The following is a 19112-nucleotide window of genomic DNA, read 5'->3' as shown; positions in this document are numbered from 1 at the left end:
TTGGCACCTTGCTTTGTTGTATTTTCTAATTTAAACTCTAGTGATGCTAACCTAGGATACCATCGGTCATAAGGATTTTAGATACAGCCAGTTTAACTGTGGGGGTGAAACAATGCATGAACCCTGGTGTTTGCTGTGTTCTGCTTCAAACCACACGATGCATCAGTGTCTCGACCCCTCCAGCCTGCTAACCAAGCTGAGGCTTGTTGAGGGCACAGGCTAATGGGCGAGGAGTGCTCTGTGGTCAGCACTGGTGAGAGATTTTACTCTGCTTTAATCTTTCCCTTCATTTTTCTAGCTTCACTTTTTCCATGAAGCTTAAGAGACTTTAAATGGTGGTATAAAATGACTCTCCTTAAAAAGAGAAACTACCAAAGAATAGGCTCACCATTAGCTGCAGCGCGTAGGCCATGAAAGGGTGTCTTTCCGCCTGTGTGCCGCCTGCTGGCAGGTTCCCATCACATGCAAACGCAAGGTTTCTTGGAAGTGGGTTCTGTTTCAGGAGGCATGTCCTGTACGGCCGGCACAACCATCCCCATCCGGGTCAGAGACCTGTGTAACTGAAGAATGTTTGAATGTGAGAAAAGGGAATTCTACATTGTATTTTTACTAAAACCACAAAGAGATTATACACCATTTTCACATAATCATTCAGAGGCCTGAGTAATGGCAGTTGCTGTTCTTGCCAAAGCCTGGAGTTCAGTTCTCAGTACCCGCATGGCATTCCTAAAGCCTGTAACTCCAGCTTCGGGGCGTGTGACACCCTCGTTAGCCATCCATTTGAAGCAGGCATGAACACAGTACACTCCATCCATGCAAAACTCCTGCTCATAAAATAAAAATAAATCCTATAAAAAAAAAAACAAAAACAAAACAGCAAGCTAAAAACATAAAACTTTGCCAAGTATAATGGCTCTCGCCTTAAATCTCTGTGAATTTGAGGGATGCCTGACTCTATAGAGGCAAGCCAGGCTACACACTGAGAACCCAACCTGTCTTTAAAAAAACAAACACACTTAGTGTTTCCTTTTTAAAATTGTCGAGGGAGGGTATAAGCACTGTAAGTATGTAATTTTTACATTGTATAGTTTTATAGTCTTAGAATGCTACCTTAGCATTTGAAAAATTCTCTGACATAAAGTGAATTTGTCCCGCAAGCAGTGGGCTGCCTGTACTTTGTGTGTTAATAAGAATGCTTAAAATATGGAGAATTCACATTGTTCATTTTAAACATCTCTTTCTAGAATAATTTTAGAATAATTCCCTTAGGACACAAAGTAGTTAATCTTTGTATTAAGTCAAGACACTTAGCATGCTAGCTTTTCAAGACAGGGTTTTTCTGTGTAGCTCTGGCTGTTCTGGAACTCTCTGTAGTCTAGGATGGCCTTGAAGTCAGAAATCCACCTGCCTGTGGTGAGATTAAGGGCATTTTCCACCACATCCTGAATCTTCACGTTTTTATTTTGTCCTTCCCCTTACATTTCAGTGCAAATGCTATGATTTACTTTATGTAGGAAATGTCTTGTGTATATTTAGTAGGACTTTATTTATTACACTGGTATTTACTATGACCATCTGCACAATGTCTTCTTGATACAGACTCTTGTTCGTCAGAGAGTGAAACAGAAGACCCTTTGGAGAAGAGCTCGATAAGTGAAGAACTTTCTCCTGATATTAAAGAAGAATTGGAAAAAAGTGAAAATTTAAATGATGATAAACTAGATGAAGAAAACCCAAAGATTGTACATATATTAAAAGAAAACGACAGGACTCAGATGCTGCCCTTGGAGACCCTGCAGGCAGAAGGGGAAGACAGTGATCAAACAGGACACGTCTTTGGAAACAGAGTGGATCAAGCGGAAGAAGCTAAGAGACAGGTGGAAAAGTCTCCTAAAGGAAAGGGAAGGCGGAGCAAGACAAGAGAGCTTTCTTTAGAAATGATGAAGACATCGTCGTTCAGCCCGGAAGAGGCAGGCGGCGAAGCACATGGGGACACTCACAGCCTGGAGTTTTCTTCACTAGACTGTAAAAACTTTTCTTCTACTGAAGATGAAGTCGACCAATACGAGAAAGAAAAGAAGCTGAAACGGAAAATTCTGGGGCAGCCATCACCAGAGAAGAAAATAAAACTTGAGAATGGAATGGAAGCGACAGTGGGCACAGCCCAAGAAAGGGCCAACGATGGCGTCGGAGCTGAGGGCACGAGAGGCTCACACTTGGAGCAGCACTTTGAACATGAAGGGATGCCATCACTGAGAGCAGAACCAGACCAGGGCATCCGAGAACTAACCAGTGAACAGGTGGACAGTCCAGCTGAAGAACCCGTCCACACGCCACTCAAAGAGGAGGACGTGATGCCTTTGATCGGGCCTGAGACCTTGGTTTGCCATGAGGTAGACTTGGATGATTTGGATGAGAAGGATAAGACCAGTATTGAGGATGTGGTAGTTGAAGGCTCCGAGGCTAACTCTCTGGTTTCTGTTCCACCTGCCCTACCTCCTGTAGCACAGCATAACTTTTCAGTAGCTTCCCCACTTACTCTCAGCCAAGACGAGTCCCGAAGTGTAAAGAGTGAGAGCGATATAACCATTGAAGTTGATAGCATTGCCGAAGAATCTCAAGAAGGCCTCTGTGAGAGGGAAGCAGCAAACGGGTTTGAAGCCAGCGTTGCCCCTGGTACCTGTAGTATAATTGTACAAGAGAGAGAGAGCAGAGAGAAGGGTAAGACTTTCTAGGGGGACATTGCTTTTGTCTTAAACCAACAACTCAGGTGTTAGACATGGCGGATGATTACTGTTGTCTTTTTTTACAAGACAGAGGAGTCAGTCGTGTGGGAAGGTGCAGAGACAGACCTGTCTACCTCTGCTTCCTCTTTTAAGTTTGTTCTTTTCTTTCGTTTCAGGTCAGAAAAGGCCAAGCGATGGAAATGGTGGATTAATGGCAAAAAAGCAAAAGCGAACCCCAAAGCGAACAAGTGCTGCAGCCAAAAGTGAAAAGAACGGAGCAGGTTGGTGCATGCCTGTGCTGGTGTTCGCACAGCAATGGGGCCGTGGCTTGAGCATTTGAGTCAGCCAAAGACAAGTGGGGTTTATTATGTTCTGAAAGTAGTGTTTTTAGGGTGAGTGTGTGTGCGCATCTGTGTGTACATGTGTGTGCATATACACGCCATCAAGTGTATGTGGAGGTCAGGGAGCAGCTCTGTGCAGTCAGTTCTCTCCCTCCATCCTTATGTGGGTTCTGGGGACCCAACTCAGTTCTTCAGGCTTGCATGACAAGAACTCGTCCCCACTGCACCTCCCTGCCCTCCTCCTTCCATTAGTTTTACTTAGAAGTTCGAGGGATAAAGTTATTAGTTAGCTGGGCTGTGGTGGTAGACACCTTAATTTCATCAGTTAAAAGGCAAAGGAAGGAAGATCTCTGTGAGTTCAAGGCCAGCCTGGTTTACAGAGCTAGTTGCAGGACAGCCAGGCCTACACAGAGAAACCCTGTTTCCAAAAACAAAACAAACAAACAAACAAAATGATGAGTTAGTGGAAAGTAGTTGAATAGTAGTATCTCAGAATTTTGAAGAAAAGCAAAAAATTGTTGTGGTAAAAGTAAACTTGCATTTATACTGAGAATATTCTCCTTTAGCCAGGATTTATGAATTTTACAGAAATATTTATTGTATTTTATGTATGCGAATGTTTCCACTGCATGTTTGCTAATGCACCCCGTGCCCGCCAGCTCCCCACATTGCTCAGAAGAGGACATCCGATTCCCTGGAGCTAGAGTTACAGATGGTTGTGAGCCGCCTGTGGGTACTGGGAATTGAACCTGGGTCCTCTGAAAGAAGAGTAAGTGCTCTTAACCCCTGAACCAGCTCTCCATCCTGAAAAGTAAAGTCAATTTTTATCACAAGAAATAGAATAGATTAGACACATGAAAAGCAAGCTTCTGTATGAATAAAACAGTCAAAATAAGTCTGATTGATTTTTGACAAGTTTGTTGTTAGACTATGCCTTAGGTAAAATAGTTCATATCCCAGCAAAAGGACCGAAATTACAAAAGGTTTCGGTAGTCAGAAGTGGCTTGCAGTGCAGATTCAGGACTAAGGAAAGAAGGTGACAGGAGAGAAGACGGGATTAGAAATTACAAAGGGCGTGTGTGTAATTTCATAGGTTATAGGTCTGGAGATACCACCTCGGTGTGATCAACGTGAGTCCTCACGGCTGGGAATGGCAGCACGTGCTTTAAGGCCAGGAGCCTGCAGCCAGCCTGGGCTGCATAGCGACAGAACAGATTAAAACCACGTGCAACGGGACAGAATGCCACGAGATCAGAATGACAACATCTGAGGTAGTTGCATCGGAGTTGCATAGTGTGAATGTAATCAACACCTCAGGACCACTAGCACACTCAGCCTGGAGGACATCCCACTCAGTTAGAGGCTCCTAGTACTCCGCCCTGCGAGGTCAGGAATGCCGCGAGGAGAGGAAACATTTAGGACTGAAAGAGACTTCAGGGACTCTAAGTGTGTCCATGCTTCTCGCCTGGACCTTCTGGCTTTCAACTTTACTGTAGATCAAGGGAAGGTCTGAAAATTGTGATCCCTGTGAGTTCCTGATGTTGATAGCTGTATAGGCGTATGGTGACCCAAAAATAAAGCCAGAAATCCATTCATCTTTAAGAAGTGAAAACTAGCTTCCTTCCCTTGACTGAGATTAAGTCAGTGATCCATGTCTAACAGTGCAGGGATGGTATGTGGCTGTGATGGTTGACTCTGACTGTCAGCCTGACAAGATCTAGTATCCCAGGAGACAGACCTGGGCACAACTGTGAGAGCTTTTCTAGATGTAGTCTCTGGACCTGGCTGTGGGGCGTTATCGTGGTAAGGTTAGGTGGGGTTGGGGGCTCACCCACTGTGGGCAGCCCGCTCCCCAGGCTGGACCCTGGCGTGTACAGAAAGGTGGAAAGGAGCTACGCACGGGCGGGTCATTTCTCTGCTTCCTGACAGTGTGGCCAGCTGTCCCAAACACTGACGATTTGACTTCCTGCCAAGATGGACCGTACGCTTGAGCTGTGAGTCCAGGCAAACCTTTATCTCTCCAGCTGCTTGCTTTATCAGGGTTTTGTTTGTTTTGTTTTAATCGCAACAACAGAAAAAGTAACTGAGACAGTGCCTTTGAAGAAGAGATCACAGAAGGTCCTGCAGAGTCCTCCTCACCCCGGTAGAAAGTCGCTGCCACACCATAAAGATACTCAAGTGTCTCTGGAGAAGTCTGTGCAATGAGGAGCTGTAGGCATTTTGTGATTGGCCAGGAAAAACCTGAAACCCTGTACTAGTGGCCAAGTCAGTCAGTCAGTCAAATCTTCAGAGACCAAAGCCCTGGATTAAAGTTCAGTTGCACCCTCGCAGTCTTCCTGAGGCAGGCTATGCAGTCGGGCTGCTCCAAGATTTTGACCCTCAGAAGTCATGTGAGCTCCTAAGTGTGTGTAGTTTGGAACCAGTAGTGTCCGGGTAACTTGTAATGTGGTAGTGGATAACTAAGATGAGAAATTGTGCTGACTGTGAAAGTATCTCATGCTTAAGTTTTTGGATGTGATGAGGCAACTAGCCTCAAGTGGGTTAGTGAAAGTTTCTGGTATTGTACAAGTTTTTATAAGTTTAGAAGTTATTTCAAGTAAAAGTTTAAAATTTGCTGAGCGGCGGTGGTACACACCTTTAATCCCAGCACTTGGGAGGCAGAGGCAGCCAGATCTCTGTAAATTTGAGGCCACTCTGTGCTAAAGAGCAAGTTCCAGGACAGCCAGGGCTACACAGAGAAACCCTGTCTCAGGGGGTTGAGGGGAGTCTTAAAGATTAAAAAAAGAAAGCAGCTAACGAGTGTCTGAGAGGGTAAATGCACCAGCTGTGCCAGCCCGTCATTCCAAATTCAGTAGAACCCATGGGAAAAGCTCAATATGCTGGCCACACAGCTTAACCCCAGCCCTCCTGCTGTGCAGGGGAGGTGGGGCCAGGAGGAGCTCCAGCAGCAGCTGTGCTGGAGCATGTCATGAGACGGACAGCGAGGGGTCCTGCCTCTACACAAGGTGCAGAGCTACGGGACACCGAGTGTTGGCCTCTAACCTGGACAGCTGCGCCATGCCACAGCAATCCCACACTTAACACGCAAAATATGTACGTACAATTTTTAAAAAAAATCAAAGAAGACCGTGATTGGCTTTTACTTTTGGAAGGATCTTCTGATTAAAAAAGGGAGTGACAGGCTGGAGAGTCGGCTGAGGTTAAGAACACTGGCTGCTCTTCCACAGGTACTCAGTGCAATTCCCAGCAACCACAACCGGCTATGATGAGAACGGTGCCCTTTTCAGTGTCAGGCAGAACAATGTATACTAATAAGTAAATAAATCTTTTTTTTTTTTTAAATGAGATTAAAAAAAAAAAAGTGACAAGGGATGTGGTCAGTAAAATTAATAGGAGTCAGTGTGATCAGTGTTGTTTAAGAACTCAGCTTAGCTGTGGAACATAGGACCTAGCAGCAGAGTGTTAGAAGCCTCAGGGGGAATGTCTAGGGGTAGGTACCCACTATGAGGAAAACAGATGGAGTGTGGTGTTTAGGAGAAAGTCTCTTCACAATAGGATCAGACGGCTGTGGGGAAGTAATCAAAGTGAGAAAACCCCTGGGGAGAGAGCTGTCTGTCAGGTTCTGTGGTTCAGGCATGAGAACTTTGATCCACAGATAGAAAATACCACGTGTGCCTTTGCACACCATTAATCCCAAGGCTGGGGGAAGGGAGACAGGCAGGTCTATGGGTTCACTGCTAGTCAGCCTGCCAGACCAGTGAGCTCCATTTCCCAGAGAGAGAATGTTTCAGGAAACAAAGTGGACAGTTCTTGAGGAATAATGCCTGAGGGTGACCTGGCCTACATGCACATGCACACATATGAATACACACACACACATGAACACACACACACAAGGGAAAAAAACCAGAAGTGCAGTTATATATCAGTAAACAGTGGGGGTTGTATGGATTAAAATGTTGATTTGGTCCATAATGACTTCCAGGTACAGTTAGAAGAAAAGGAAATCAGAGTGACACTGTGACATTCCTTTTTAAGAAATTTGACGCTAAAGAGATGAAAGAGATTCCCACCAAAGGGAACTTATGCCCCGCCCCGCCCTCTGCTTGGCTAGGATAAGGCAGATAAGACTGTACCGCTGGAAGACTGACAGTTGAAGAACAGGGGTATTTGATATCAGGGCCGTTATTCCCAGTACCTGCTAGTAAAGCATTACAAAGCAAACCCTTCTTTTGAAGACAAATAATAATGAGAACATAACCATTATAACTAAGACCCAATAAGAGGCCAGTGAGATGGCTCGGCCAGTAAAGCATTTGCCACACAATCCTGACGACCTGAGTTCTGTCCCCAGAAAGCTAAGACTTCCGCAGCCTGTGCCTGTAGCCTCTCTTCACATCTTACACACAGTAATAAAGCTTGTTTCTAAGGTCAGACATGGATAGGACACAGGCTGGGAAACTGCATGTATAATCTTTGGCTTTTGAGAATAAAGAAAGGGAAAGGATAAAAGGCTTATGCCTTGAAAAGATCTCTCTTAGGAGGAATTGGTGAGGGAGGCAGGGTTGGAAAGGAGTTTCCTTTTGTTAGCACATATATCAAAAATTGACAAGAGGCCAGCATGTCTGCCATCAGAGCACACAGGCAGCTGAGGCGGGAGGATCCTGAGTTCCAGTCCTGCCAGGACTAGATACTAGCCACTGAGTGTTAGGCCAGTCCGGGCTGTGTATCAAGATCATTTTTCAAAAGTAAATGTCAAAGAAGAAGAAAATGTTGGGTGATGTATTTGTGTGTTTCCCATGCATAGTTGGGTTGGTTCTCTTTAGGTTGTTTTTAGGTTTTGTTTCAGCATTCGTGGAGCTACAAAATACTGTTTGTTTTGTAACCCTGCTATTCTATCTAGTAACATGTGAGATCTTTATCATTACTTTTGTGAACCATAGCTCATTCTTTTTCTTTTAATTTTGAAAGAGGTGCCCACTTGCCACAGTGTGTGTGTGTGTGTGTGTGTGTGTGTGTGTGTGTGTGTGTGTGTGTGTGTGTGTGTAAGGGCGTCAGAGGACACCTGTAGGAGCCAGTTCTTACCTTTCAACTGTACTTGAGATCAAGCTCAGATCACTAGTCCTGGCAGCACGAAGTGCTTTTACCTGCTGAACCATCTCACCAGCCCTGTAGCTCATGCTTCAAAAAAACTGAAACCAAACAATGAAAACAAAATGGTCAATAATACATCATTTTAAAGCAGTTTTTTTTTTGTTTTTTTGTTTTTTTTTTTAGTTATGGATATATATTTTTCCTTTTTCCATTTTAGTCCTGTTTGTATGCATGTGTATATTTGTGTGATACCGAGAAATGTAATTGCTTCCTCTGCTGCATTTTGATATTGGAGGTTTTTCTTGGCTCACAGCTGGAGTAAACTTATCCTTGCAGGACAAAGCAGTGACAGTGAGGATCTTCCCGCCATCGACAGCTCGAGCAAATGCACACCGGTGAAGCACCTTAGCCTGCCCAAGCCACAGAAGCTGCCTCGCTCCCCTGCAAGAATCTCACCTCACATCAAAGACGGCGAGAAAGAGAAACACAGAGAAAAGCACCCAAACTCCTCTCCGAGGACGTACAAGTGGAGCTTCCAGCTCAGTGAGTTTCCGGGCAGCCTGGGTGGAGTGCGGAGTGGAACTCTTTTTTTTTTGTTTGTTTGTTTTGTTTTGTTTTTGAGACAGTGTTTCTCTTTGTAGCCCTGGCTGTCCTGGAATTCACTCTGTAGTCCAAGTTGGCCTCGAACTCAGAGATCCACCTGCCTCTGCCCAGTGAGTGCTGGGATTAAAGGCGTGTGCCCCCATGCACCCAGCAAGTGTAACAGTTCTTAAAATGTCGATTTGGAAGAATGTTAGTAATCATTAATAAATTATGTAGCCATTTCAGTACACTCGTATGAAAATCTATTTTGTTGTTTTGGATACATCAACTTGGCAAGTACGACAAGATCTTTAGTTAAGAAATGTGTGTTTTACCCCTGGAACCCAGCACTCAGAAGGATAAAGAAGGATAAGTTTGAGGGCAACCTAGGCTACACAGAGTTGTATGAGGTTTGATTTGTATAAACCATTGAAATGGAAGTACTGTCTCTGGTGCTGAGAATTAAAAATACTAAGTACAAGAATATTTGGGGTAAAGAACCCTTAATCAAACATTTAACTTAGTAAGGAAACTAGAGAGGTGGCTCAGCAGTTAGGAGCACTGACTGTTCTTCCAGAGGGCCCAGGTTCAATTCCCAGCACCCACATGGCAGCTCACAACTGCTTGTTACTCCAAGATCTGACTTGCTCACATAGATATACATGTAGGCAAACACCAATGCACATAAAGTCAAAATAAATTATTTTTAAAAAAGAACTCATGTAGGTCATAATAAACTAAAGCTTTTAATGATTTGCAAGTGAGACTTTTTATAGAATTGCCTTTTTTGCTCTCATAATCTGAATTTTAAAACAAAATAATTATATCTTTTCTTCTAGATGAGTTAGATAATATGAACAGTACAGAGAGAATCTCTTTTCTCCAAGAGAAACTACAGGAAATCAGAAAGTACTACATGTCTTTGAAGTCTGAAGTTGCAACCATCGACAGAAGGAGGAAAAGATTGAAAAAGAAAGACAGAGAAGGTAATACTACTCAAGTTTCTCTCCTCACAGATTCATTCCCTGTCACTTTATTGTAAGTCTATATGTATCTCTTAGTCTGTGTGCAGTAGATGCTGCTTTTAGTGTTGGTGTTTCCTCCTGTTGTTGGAGGTGGGCGTGTCTGCAGCTGAACAGAATGGCACCCTTAAAAGGACTGTGAACTATTTTAAACAATTTGTGAGTTACTAAGCAGGTTGTATTTTTTCGGGAGGGTGCACCCCGCTCCACAGATATTTGCTGGCTGCCCCATATTTGTTATTATGAGGCTCACAGAAGTGAGTAGGTCCAGATCTCCTCATCATTACCTTATCACTACACTCAGTTGCACACCTGCCGGTGCTGACCTTGTTTAGAGCATTGCTCTCCCTCTGGCAGAACTTCTGGGGGTGACCTGTCTTACATGTAGCCGTGGACATGCTACCCTAAGTCCAGCTGTTTTTAATACTGAAAACAGTGTAGAGCGGACGGAAAGAGATTGGACTTTAGAAGTTTGTCCATTTTAAGTAAAAACTGTACATGGTAAGAAGTTGTTGCAGTATTTGCAAACACACGGAAGGGCTGGTGGAGTAGCTCAGTGGAAGGCGCTCACCTCGCAGGTATAAGGCTGTGGGTTCATTGCCCACTCCTGTCCCTACCTGCCACAAGACATTATCTCTCTTCAGTCCTTACGTTTTGTGATGTCTGGCTTTGTTCAAACGTGGATTTTGTTGGCAGTGCTGGGCTGGAACCCAGGGCCTGTGCATGCTAAGCACATTGGCTGCCTCCCTCCTCACCCCTTCTCAGCCTGTGCTGTCTCTTCTGAGCTGTTAAGTCCCTTGAATGCCAAAAGCTGACTTCACTCAGTTGAGCCGAGCAGAGTACTTGCAGACCACTCATTACTCTGTGGAGGCACAGTTGGCCTGTGATTAAAGTGACTGGTGTTGAGAATCTAGCTCCAGCCAGGCGTAGTGGGGCATGCCTGTAACCCCAACACTTGGGGGGTAGAGGGAAGAGAATCAGAACTTCAGGTCATCCTTGGCTATGTGTCATGTTTGGACCAGCCTGGGCTTTGTGAGACTGTCTCAAAAATCAAGCAACAGAACCTCACTCCTGATTTAGCATCTACGTTTAGGCGTCTCTGTGCAATCGTTTTTGAGTCTAACCTGGCTGTGTTTATTCCGCAGTGCCTCATACAGGAGCCTCTCTGTCATCGGCTTCATCAGACACTGGAATGAGTCCTTCTTCATCCTCTCCCCCCCAAAATGTACTTGCTGTAGAGTGCAGGTGATGAACACTGTCTCCACCTTCCAGCAGTTTGCTGCCATGGACATAAATTCCCAAACCCTGAAATTCAACCACAGAAAGCACTCAGCCAGCTAAGTATATCCTGTATATTTTTCCAGGGTTGTATCTATACCCTCTTCTCTTCTTTTTTATTGTTGCAAAAAAATAAGCTTATTAATAATTGAAGGTTAGGCGGCCTGCCATACTGGTCATAATTTTTCCTCTGTATTTTTTTTTTCCTTTTTTGTGATAGAGAAGAAAAGGGCACTTAGCAGATTTGAATTTGTGTAATGACGCTTTCAGGTGTTCTAGGAATCATAGACAAGCGAGTGCACGTGAAGAGCAGCGGCACAGTAGCGCTGAGTAGCTTCTGCACTCTCACGGAGCTGCGTTTGAACACTTGCGAGTAGGGGTTTACTTTGTGTTCCTCTTTTTTTATTATTATTGTTACTGTTGATTTTTTTTTTTTTTAATTTCAATTTTCGTGGAAGCACTTGCTATATAGAACTGCCAAAGTATATGTTCAGCAGTGTGCCCAGGTTTAAAAGTGTAAATGGGACAAAATAAATTGTGAAAGGAAGTGTAGTTGACTGAAAACTGCAGTTGTAATAAGTCTTCCACTTTTTATAGGACTTTTGAGCACACAATTATGCAAATATTTTAATGTTTATTAATGTTTACAGTGGAATTGTGAATAAGTTTTCAGTGGACTATCTTATCCCTTGACAAAAATATTTTGTCTTTTTTCTATGTAATTTCAGAGTTTTTATTTTGTTACAAAAATGCAAAAATGAAATATATAACAATAATGAAGTTATTTAACAAGATTTCTAAAGCTGAAAATTTTGTGTAAAATAAGGTATTATCTTGCAACTTGTTAAATATATTTATTCAGACATTGGATGGTTGTATTTTTATGTATTTTTTAAAATATTAATAAAATTGAAAAAAAGAAAATTCTAGGTTAACTCACTCTTTGGATGGCAGTAGTTCCCAGCTGTCCCTGTCGCAGGGGCTGCCCTCGCAGCCGTGTGCGCTGGAAGGAGCCTGTGTCAGCCTTCCCAGCAGAGCAGCTGCAGGTGGCATCTGGATCACGCGAGTGTGTCCTTGTGGAGGAACTTTGGCAGTCCTCATATTTACACTTTTTTGAGGATCAAATTTTTGGTTGCCCTTAAGATGCTTTGTCACAGTTTTTATGTTTGCTGTACTGCCGAATAAATTTCTATCTCCCAAAGTCGAGATGCAACAGTTACGTAAAGCCACTATGTATGCCTTGTCTGTGAATTGTTCCACAGACTGATACATTTGTAAATAATTCTTCCAAAATCATGTATTTAAAGCAGTTTTGCATATACATTATGTAAAAAGGTGATTTTTTTAAAACACTTTTTAAATTCATGTTTGTACATTAAAAGGGGTTGTTCTGAAACCTCCTCTTCTGTGTTTCATGCTGTGGCGTGATGAGCTGGGGGCCGCAGACTGGCGGAAGGCAGAGGCACGGCGCGCTGCGGTGGCAGAGCATCACTGAAATCATTGTTTCTCAACTTCATTTCGCCACATTGTGAACCTGTGATTCAGATTTCTTCCATTTTCTCAGAGAATTAAAACAAAGAAGTACTCTTGTAATCCGAACTTTCCTGTCTCTTCTTTGCAAAGCAGAAGTATCTGAACGTAAAGTAAACGGGCGCTTAGTGGGCGTGTCTTAAACACAGGCTTTCCATTTATAGTTTCCCTTTTTTAAGTGACTTTTTTTCTAAATGCCAGTAGCTTATAGTTGGGAAATTAGATTCTACAAAACTAATCGTTTCAGTAAATTCTTCAATTTTTAAAAATACTTCTAGTACTTACAAAAATGAAGTGTCACTCAAAAGTAATTGGAACTAGTAGACAACTTTAGTTATGTTAAGTGATTTTCTTCAGTCACAGTTCGGTAAATCTGAGATAACTCACTAGTTTGAATACTGTCCCTCTTAGCTGGTAGAAATTTGGCACCAAAATATTGGGATGTAGCTACAGAAGACTAAATTAAATATTCACTAAATACGTATTTAGATGCTTAACTATACCATTTTATTAGGGGGCTAGGAATAAAATGTAAAATTGAGACTTGATTAGACATTACATTTCCAATGTTGGGCTTATTTTGAATTTACCTAAACTTTGAATAAACTTTGAATAGATTATTGCATGTGACTAAGAAAGTAAAAGTATAAAGATGTTATATAAACAAAAGGAATGTACTACCTATACAAACAAGGCATCCAAAAATTACATAGCTTTCTATGTTAGTATTCTTTTGTATGCCTTTATTGTTTGTTACTTTTATTAAATTTCCAGTCTTTCACTGAGAAAAAGAGCATTTTAAAAGACTGTTAATTACCACAGCTATCAAATTGGCTTACGTCATAGAAATCCATGACTTAAAAATTTTTCTTAGGTACTTTGTCTTGTGGGTCCCATAATTTAACCTTAATGTCAAACATCCGATGCTGTATTTAACATCATGCAAAAACTATTAGCAGAGCTGATCCATTAGCAGTCTATGGAGTATCTTCTGTATCTGACATTACATCGTGATGCAAAGACTCAGCCACGTGAGTGAGCAAGACAGAGGTTCCCGTGTTCCTGGAATGTGTGGGATCAGGTAGGGTAGACATCAAACGATTACCCTTTTAACTAAAATAAAAGTTTCTTTGGCCTTTTGAGGCAGGGTCTCATGAAAGCCAGGCTTATTTTGAAATGACTGTAACTGAGGCTGGCTTTGAATTTCTGCTTCTCTTGCTTCTCCCTCTCAGAGGCTGAGGTGACAGGCGTGTACTGTTATCCCTGGCTAAACCCTTAGTTTATTTTTTTTTTTCCAGTTCTGGGTTTTGAGACAGGGTTTCACTCTTGTCCAAGCTAGCTTAGCAGTTCCCACCTAGCCCACCTCGAGCCTCAGCCCGCCAAGCGCTAGGACTGCTGGAATGGTAAGTATGTGACGCCACACTTGCTAAGACATCCTAAGGACGGCTAATGCTGAGTCTGGAATGTTCTGGGAGGGCTTTGAGGAGAAAATGTCAGTTCAGCTGCCTCCCAGCACTGTGTGATACAGCGTTCTAGGCAGGTGAGGGAGGAGGCATTAGAACCATGCCAAGGCAAGACCAGGCCTGAGACGGAACCAGGTCAGGCTCTCAGGCATTGCTCCTGCCTTGCGCCTCTCACCTGCGCTGCCTGCCCTTTGTTACACTCCTGTCCCTGAGCGCTCAAGGACTGTCTTGGTCACTTCACCAGGAAGCTTTTGTTGACCTTTGAACCCGCAGTACCTCACCGTCTTTCATAGCCGATAGCTTTCCATTCTCTTCTGTTTGACCTCACAGCTCACCCTGTGCACGTGTGTTGTCCTTTACTGGACAGTCGCTTGCCTCCATGTCCTCCATCAGAGGTGTACCTCATGGTTCTAGCCCCACCTCTTACCCAAGTAGTCAAAGTTTAAGATCTTTAGGGCTCTTTGTGTAAGGTGATAGTGTTGAAATACCAACCCTGTGGTATGAAGTAAGGTAGACTTGCATAATGACCTAATTGCCAATTAAAAATGTTCTTACTGGTAAGAAAACTTTGCTTTCTCATCTCTCCCTGCCTATCTTTCCCTCCCCCATCATTTTCACGTGACTGCATAACACAGTTTTACTCATTACAGGAAGACAGCACATAATAGCTTGGGATGGAGTTGCCCTGAGAAGAAATTTCCAACAAATACATGTTCAGTGCTTTAGCCCAGTACAATTTGTTCTAGTATTTAACTCCTCCTGAGACAGGGTCTTCTGTGTAGTTCCAGACTGGCCTCGAGTTCAAAGTAACCCTCCTGAGCTTGGGGATGGCACGCGTGCACCCTGTCCTCACTCCATGTTGACAAGCAAAGATACTTCTTACCCGTAGAGACCATTCTGCATCTTTTAAAACAATTACATAATTTTGATATATGTAACAAACATAATCGCAAAGCTGTGTTCATTTTGTACTCTGTATCACGCAGAATTTACTTTGAAAGCTCTGTTGTGAAGCTTAAGGACCTCTATGTAATAAATGAATATATGCATAAGTAATTGGCTTTCTTCTGAAGTTACATCCAAAAAGATAATCTGAGTTAAGAGTCTTGTCTGCTTGGAGCCACCAGAGAGAGGCTGCTGCCAGGCCTGAGGACCTGAGTTTAGTGCCACATGTGGAAAGAGAGAAGCTACTCTCTGACTATAAATACATCAATAGTTGTGAACTTTCTTCAGTTTTTCCAAGACAGGCTTTCTCTGTGTACCAGCCCTGGCTGTCCTGGAACTTGTTTTGTAGAACAGGCTGGACTTGAACTCACAGAGAGCCACCTGACCCTGCCTCCCGAGTGCTGGGAATAAAGGCGTGTGCCACCACTGTCCAGCCCAAAATTAATTTTTTAAGTTGCCAGAGTAGATGTAAAAACAGGAGGTACTCTGTTAAATTTGAATTTTAGATAAACGAATAATTACCTAATATAGCTCCAGTATAAATAAAAAATGCCACTTACTCAAAAGAAAGTTAATAGGTGCCTTGTGTATTATCATCTGTAAACTATATTGTTTTGTTCTCTGTCACTTTTTACATCTTCACGGATTTACTTTCATTCTTTTTACTGTGTAATAATGTTTAAAAAAATAGTAAAGTATAAAGGTTTTGTTTTATTTTATTTTGTTTTTAGTTTTTTGAGACAGGGTTTCAGCCCTGGCTGTCCTAGAACATTCTTTGTAGACCCAAGCTAGCTTCATGCCACCATGCCTGGCTCCCAAAGTATACATTAAAAGCACCCTAACTTTTGAGAAACATCAACAAGGTCCAGTAAATATGCTTGCCACCAAGCCTGACAGCTTGAGTTTGATCCCTGTAATTCACACGGTGAAGGAGAGAACCAGCATCTCTGACCATCACAGACGGACACACAGTCTGACAGGCAGACACACACACATTAAGTAAATGTAAACAAAAAATGTTTTAAACCTCAATAAAGTTTATTTTTTTTATATTGGTTTTATTTCATTTTATTCCTTCTGATGAAAATGACAGAAGTGCCAGCTGACTTGATACATATTCACACACAACTTTCAAATTCACAGTGTGACAGGTCAGTAAATGGGAAAGAGCCACTGTGGTCATTGTACACAGCACACACTGCATTATTGTTTGCGAAGTTTATTCCGGTCTGTTTCCTCTGTCCTTTTATACTGTAAAACATTATGTTGTTTGATGGAACAGGACCACAGGAAGATGGAGACAGTGGTGCCCAAGCTTAGACCAACGTCCAGCCAGTTAGCTTGATGTTCATAGGACTTCAAAGATGCTGAAGGATGAAGAGACACGTGGCAGCTGCTCAGGAGCCAGCAGCCACCAGGACCCAGCAGTGGAAGACTTCCACCTCAGCCCGCTGGTCACTGGTTGGGCCTAAAGCTGGCTGTTTTCACTCAACTGTCTGCTGTGGACACCATTTTGTGTTAATGGGTAATTACTCCACATAAGTGATTTTTTTTTTTTTGAGACAGGGTTTCTCTGTGTGTAATTTTGGCTTTCCTGGAACTCACTCTATAAACCAGGCTGTCCTCAAACTCACCTGTCTCTGTCTCCCGAGTGCTGGGACTAAAGCTGTGTGCCACCACTGCCTGGCTGCTTAATCTATTTTTATGTGTCTCAATTCCAACTTTTAGCTGTCTTAGCCACCTATTACGTGGAATCTTGTAGCATGAATTTGTGAAACTGGAATTCATAGGTCAAAGGGTATGCAGAAATCCCAGTGGCATTTTCTGAAATCTTTTCAGTGACGATGGGAGCGTAAATGCAAAAGTGTATCTGTGGAGGGCATTTGGTACTATCTTGCTGATATTTAAAGTGCACGGATGCTGGGCGTGGTGGCACACGCCTGTAATCTCAGCACTCGGGCAGGCAGAAGCAGGCAGATCTCTGAGCTCAAGGCTAGTCTGGTGTACAGAGTGAATCCAGGACAGCCAAGGCTACACAGAGAGCCTCACTCTGTCTTGAAAAAATGAAAATAAGTGCAGTGCACTGATACTTTTATCAAGACACTCCACTGTTAGAAATTTATTCTGTAGCAATTCCTACCCTGTCAGGAAGGACATAGGCAAGTTGCAGCACTGTTTGTAATGAACATTGTAGCTTATCAAAATGGTACCACTTCGGGTTTTTGTTTTTCAGCTGGATTATAGCTAATCTCTTTTCTTTCCTTTTTGTAGTGGAAATTTTGGCTTCCTTAAAAACTAACTAACTAACTAAATAAATAAAAATAAATAAATAAATTTAGTATGTAAATATGATTTGTTTTAATCCCCGGTGTGGGATATGGGACTGTTTTCATTATGACTGTCTCCTGCTCTGAGAGGGATGTGATCTTTGCCAGTTACAGGTAGTTTAAGTCTGAGCCCAGCGGGGAACGAGGGTGCATGAAGAGGAAGGCAGCTTCTATTCCCCCTTCTGCTGCCCACTGCTGCTCCTGGTTCATCCTGCTGCTGCATTTGTGGTTTGGCTGGACTGTTGAATATCCTGACTACGAAGATTGGACTTGCCCCAGGAACTAAGTCTGAAGAGGTCTCGGTCTCCTTTCCGATATAACCTTTCTCCTACCTAGTGTTGGTGGTTCGGAAGGGAGGTAGAGGTATAAGAACCCAAATAAAGGAGATAAAAAGTATGCCAACACTTTGGTAGTGGTGGTTGTTTTTTTCTTTAAGACAGGATTTCTCTGGAACTGACTTTGTAGCCCAGGCTGGCCTTGAATGCAGAGATCTGCCTTCCTCTGCCTCCCTAGTGCTTGGGATTAAAGGCAGAAGCAGAAGCCAGAGGCCTCTAATCGGGCCAGTGACTCACTGCAGTGAAATCTGCAAGTGACGCTGTTGGGGCAAAAGGGTACATGCTGTCATGCGATCTTCCATGCCAAGATTTTTTTTTTTTATCATTTTTTTATTTTTATATTTTGTTTTCATTTTGGGAGGTTGCAGGGGTAGAGGGTGGCTATAGAGGGACAGGGATGAGAAATTCACAAAGAATCAATAGTTTTGTTTTTTTTTTTTTTTTTAATTAGAAAGTGCTACCTTGGAGAAAGTACATGAAATTGATAAACTTCTAGTTAGATCACTCAAGAGCTAGCACAGAGGTCCTCAACCCTAACACTGCGACCCTTGAACGCAGTTCCTCGTGGTGAACCCCAAACATAAAGTCATTTCATTGCTACTTCATAACCAATTCTGCTACCGTTACGAATCATAACGTAAGTATTTGTATTTTCCGGTGCTACCCACAGCCTGAGAACTGCTGAGCTAGAGGCAGACACACGTTCCCAGGGTCAAGCCTGAAGGAGGTGGCACAATGCGTATGATAGATATGATCACTGTCTTGGCCTCAGTGGTCATTTCAGGTTGTACAGAATGTCAGAGCTTACCCAGCTGTATACTCTAAATATATGCAATTTATTGTGTGTCAGCCATTTTCTCAGAGCTGTCTAAAGGAGACAGCTATTCTTCAGAGTAGGCCCATGCCTTGAGAACTACCTATAAATACAGTCTAAGTTTGAAAGTGGCCAGAGATTTGTAGGGATCATGACCGCCAGGTTAGGAGCAGTGTCTGTATCTGAGATGAAATATCCACGTTTACCACAGAGACCGGCCTGACTCTGTTCCTACCATTTTCTTCATGCTCTCTGGCCATTTAAATTTAGGCGATGCTGTTTAATTCTCATTTCTGTGGTAGCTGTCCCTCCTTTCTATGTCACTGCTGGCTCTCCACTTGAACAGATGTTTCTGGTCGCTCTCCTCTCTCTTACCCTAGAGCGCAGTGGAAGTGAAGGAGCACAGCGTCATGCAGGCAGGGTTGTGGTGGCGGAGGTCACAGCCGGCCTTAACCCGGGACACCTTTTGGAGCTAAGTGCAGCAGTACTCAGGAATCTCAATCAAAAGTCAGGACCGGCTGGGGAAATGTCTCACTTCGGTGAAGTACTCTGCTGTGTGTTTGGAACCCCTAGATTCATTAGGCCCCTCCCAGCCACAGTAAGCAAATAATAATAATAATAATAATAATAATAATAATAATAATAATAATAATAA

The 19112-nt window shown here is 42.9% G+C and overlaps 1 protein-coding gene across 1 annotated transcript in view; it reads left to right on the top strand.

The window, feature by feature from the left end:
• Window positions 1-19112, top strand: part of Arid4a (AT-rich interaction domain 4A) — a 75525-nt gene that overhangs the window by 54939 nt on the left and 1474 nt on the right. Inside the window, exons 20-25 of the mRNA XM_055595329.1 lie at window positions 1600-2721; window positions 2903-3007; window positions 8498-8704; window positions 9583-9729; window positions 10911-13654; window positions 16264-16506. Coding sequence (XP_055451304.1) covers window positions 1600-2721; window positions 2903-3007; window positions 8498-8704; window positions 9583-9729; window positions 10911-11014 — 1685 coding nt within the window. The 3' untranslated portion in view covers window positions 11015-13654; window positions 16264-16506. The remainder of the gene's footprint in view (window positions 1-1599; window positions 2722-2902; window positions 3008-8497; window positions 8705-9582; window positions 9730-10910; window positions 13655-16263; window positions 16507-19112) is intronic.

Source organism: Psammomys obesus, unplaced genomic scaffold, assembly GCF_907164565.1.
Source record: "Psammomys obesus unplaced genomic scaffold, mPsaObe1.curated_primary_1811, whole genome shotgun sequence".
In the NCBI taxonomy this organism is placed as follows: Eukaryota; Metazoa; Chordata; class Mammalia; order Rodentia; family Muridae; genus Psammomys; species Psammomys obesus.
This window is presented reverse-complemented; position numbering and strand designations above follow the sequence as displayed.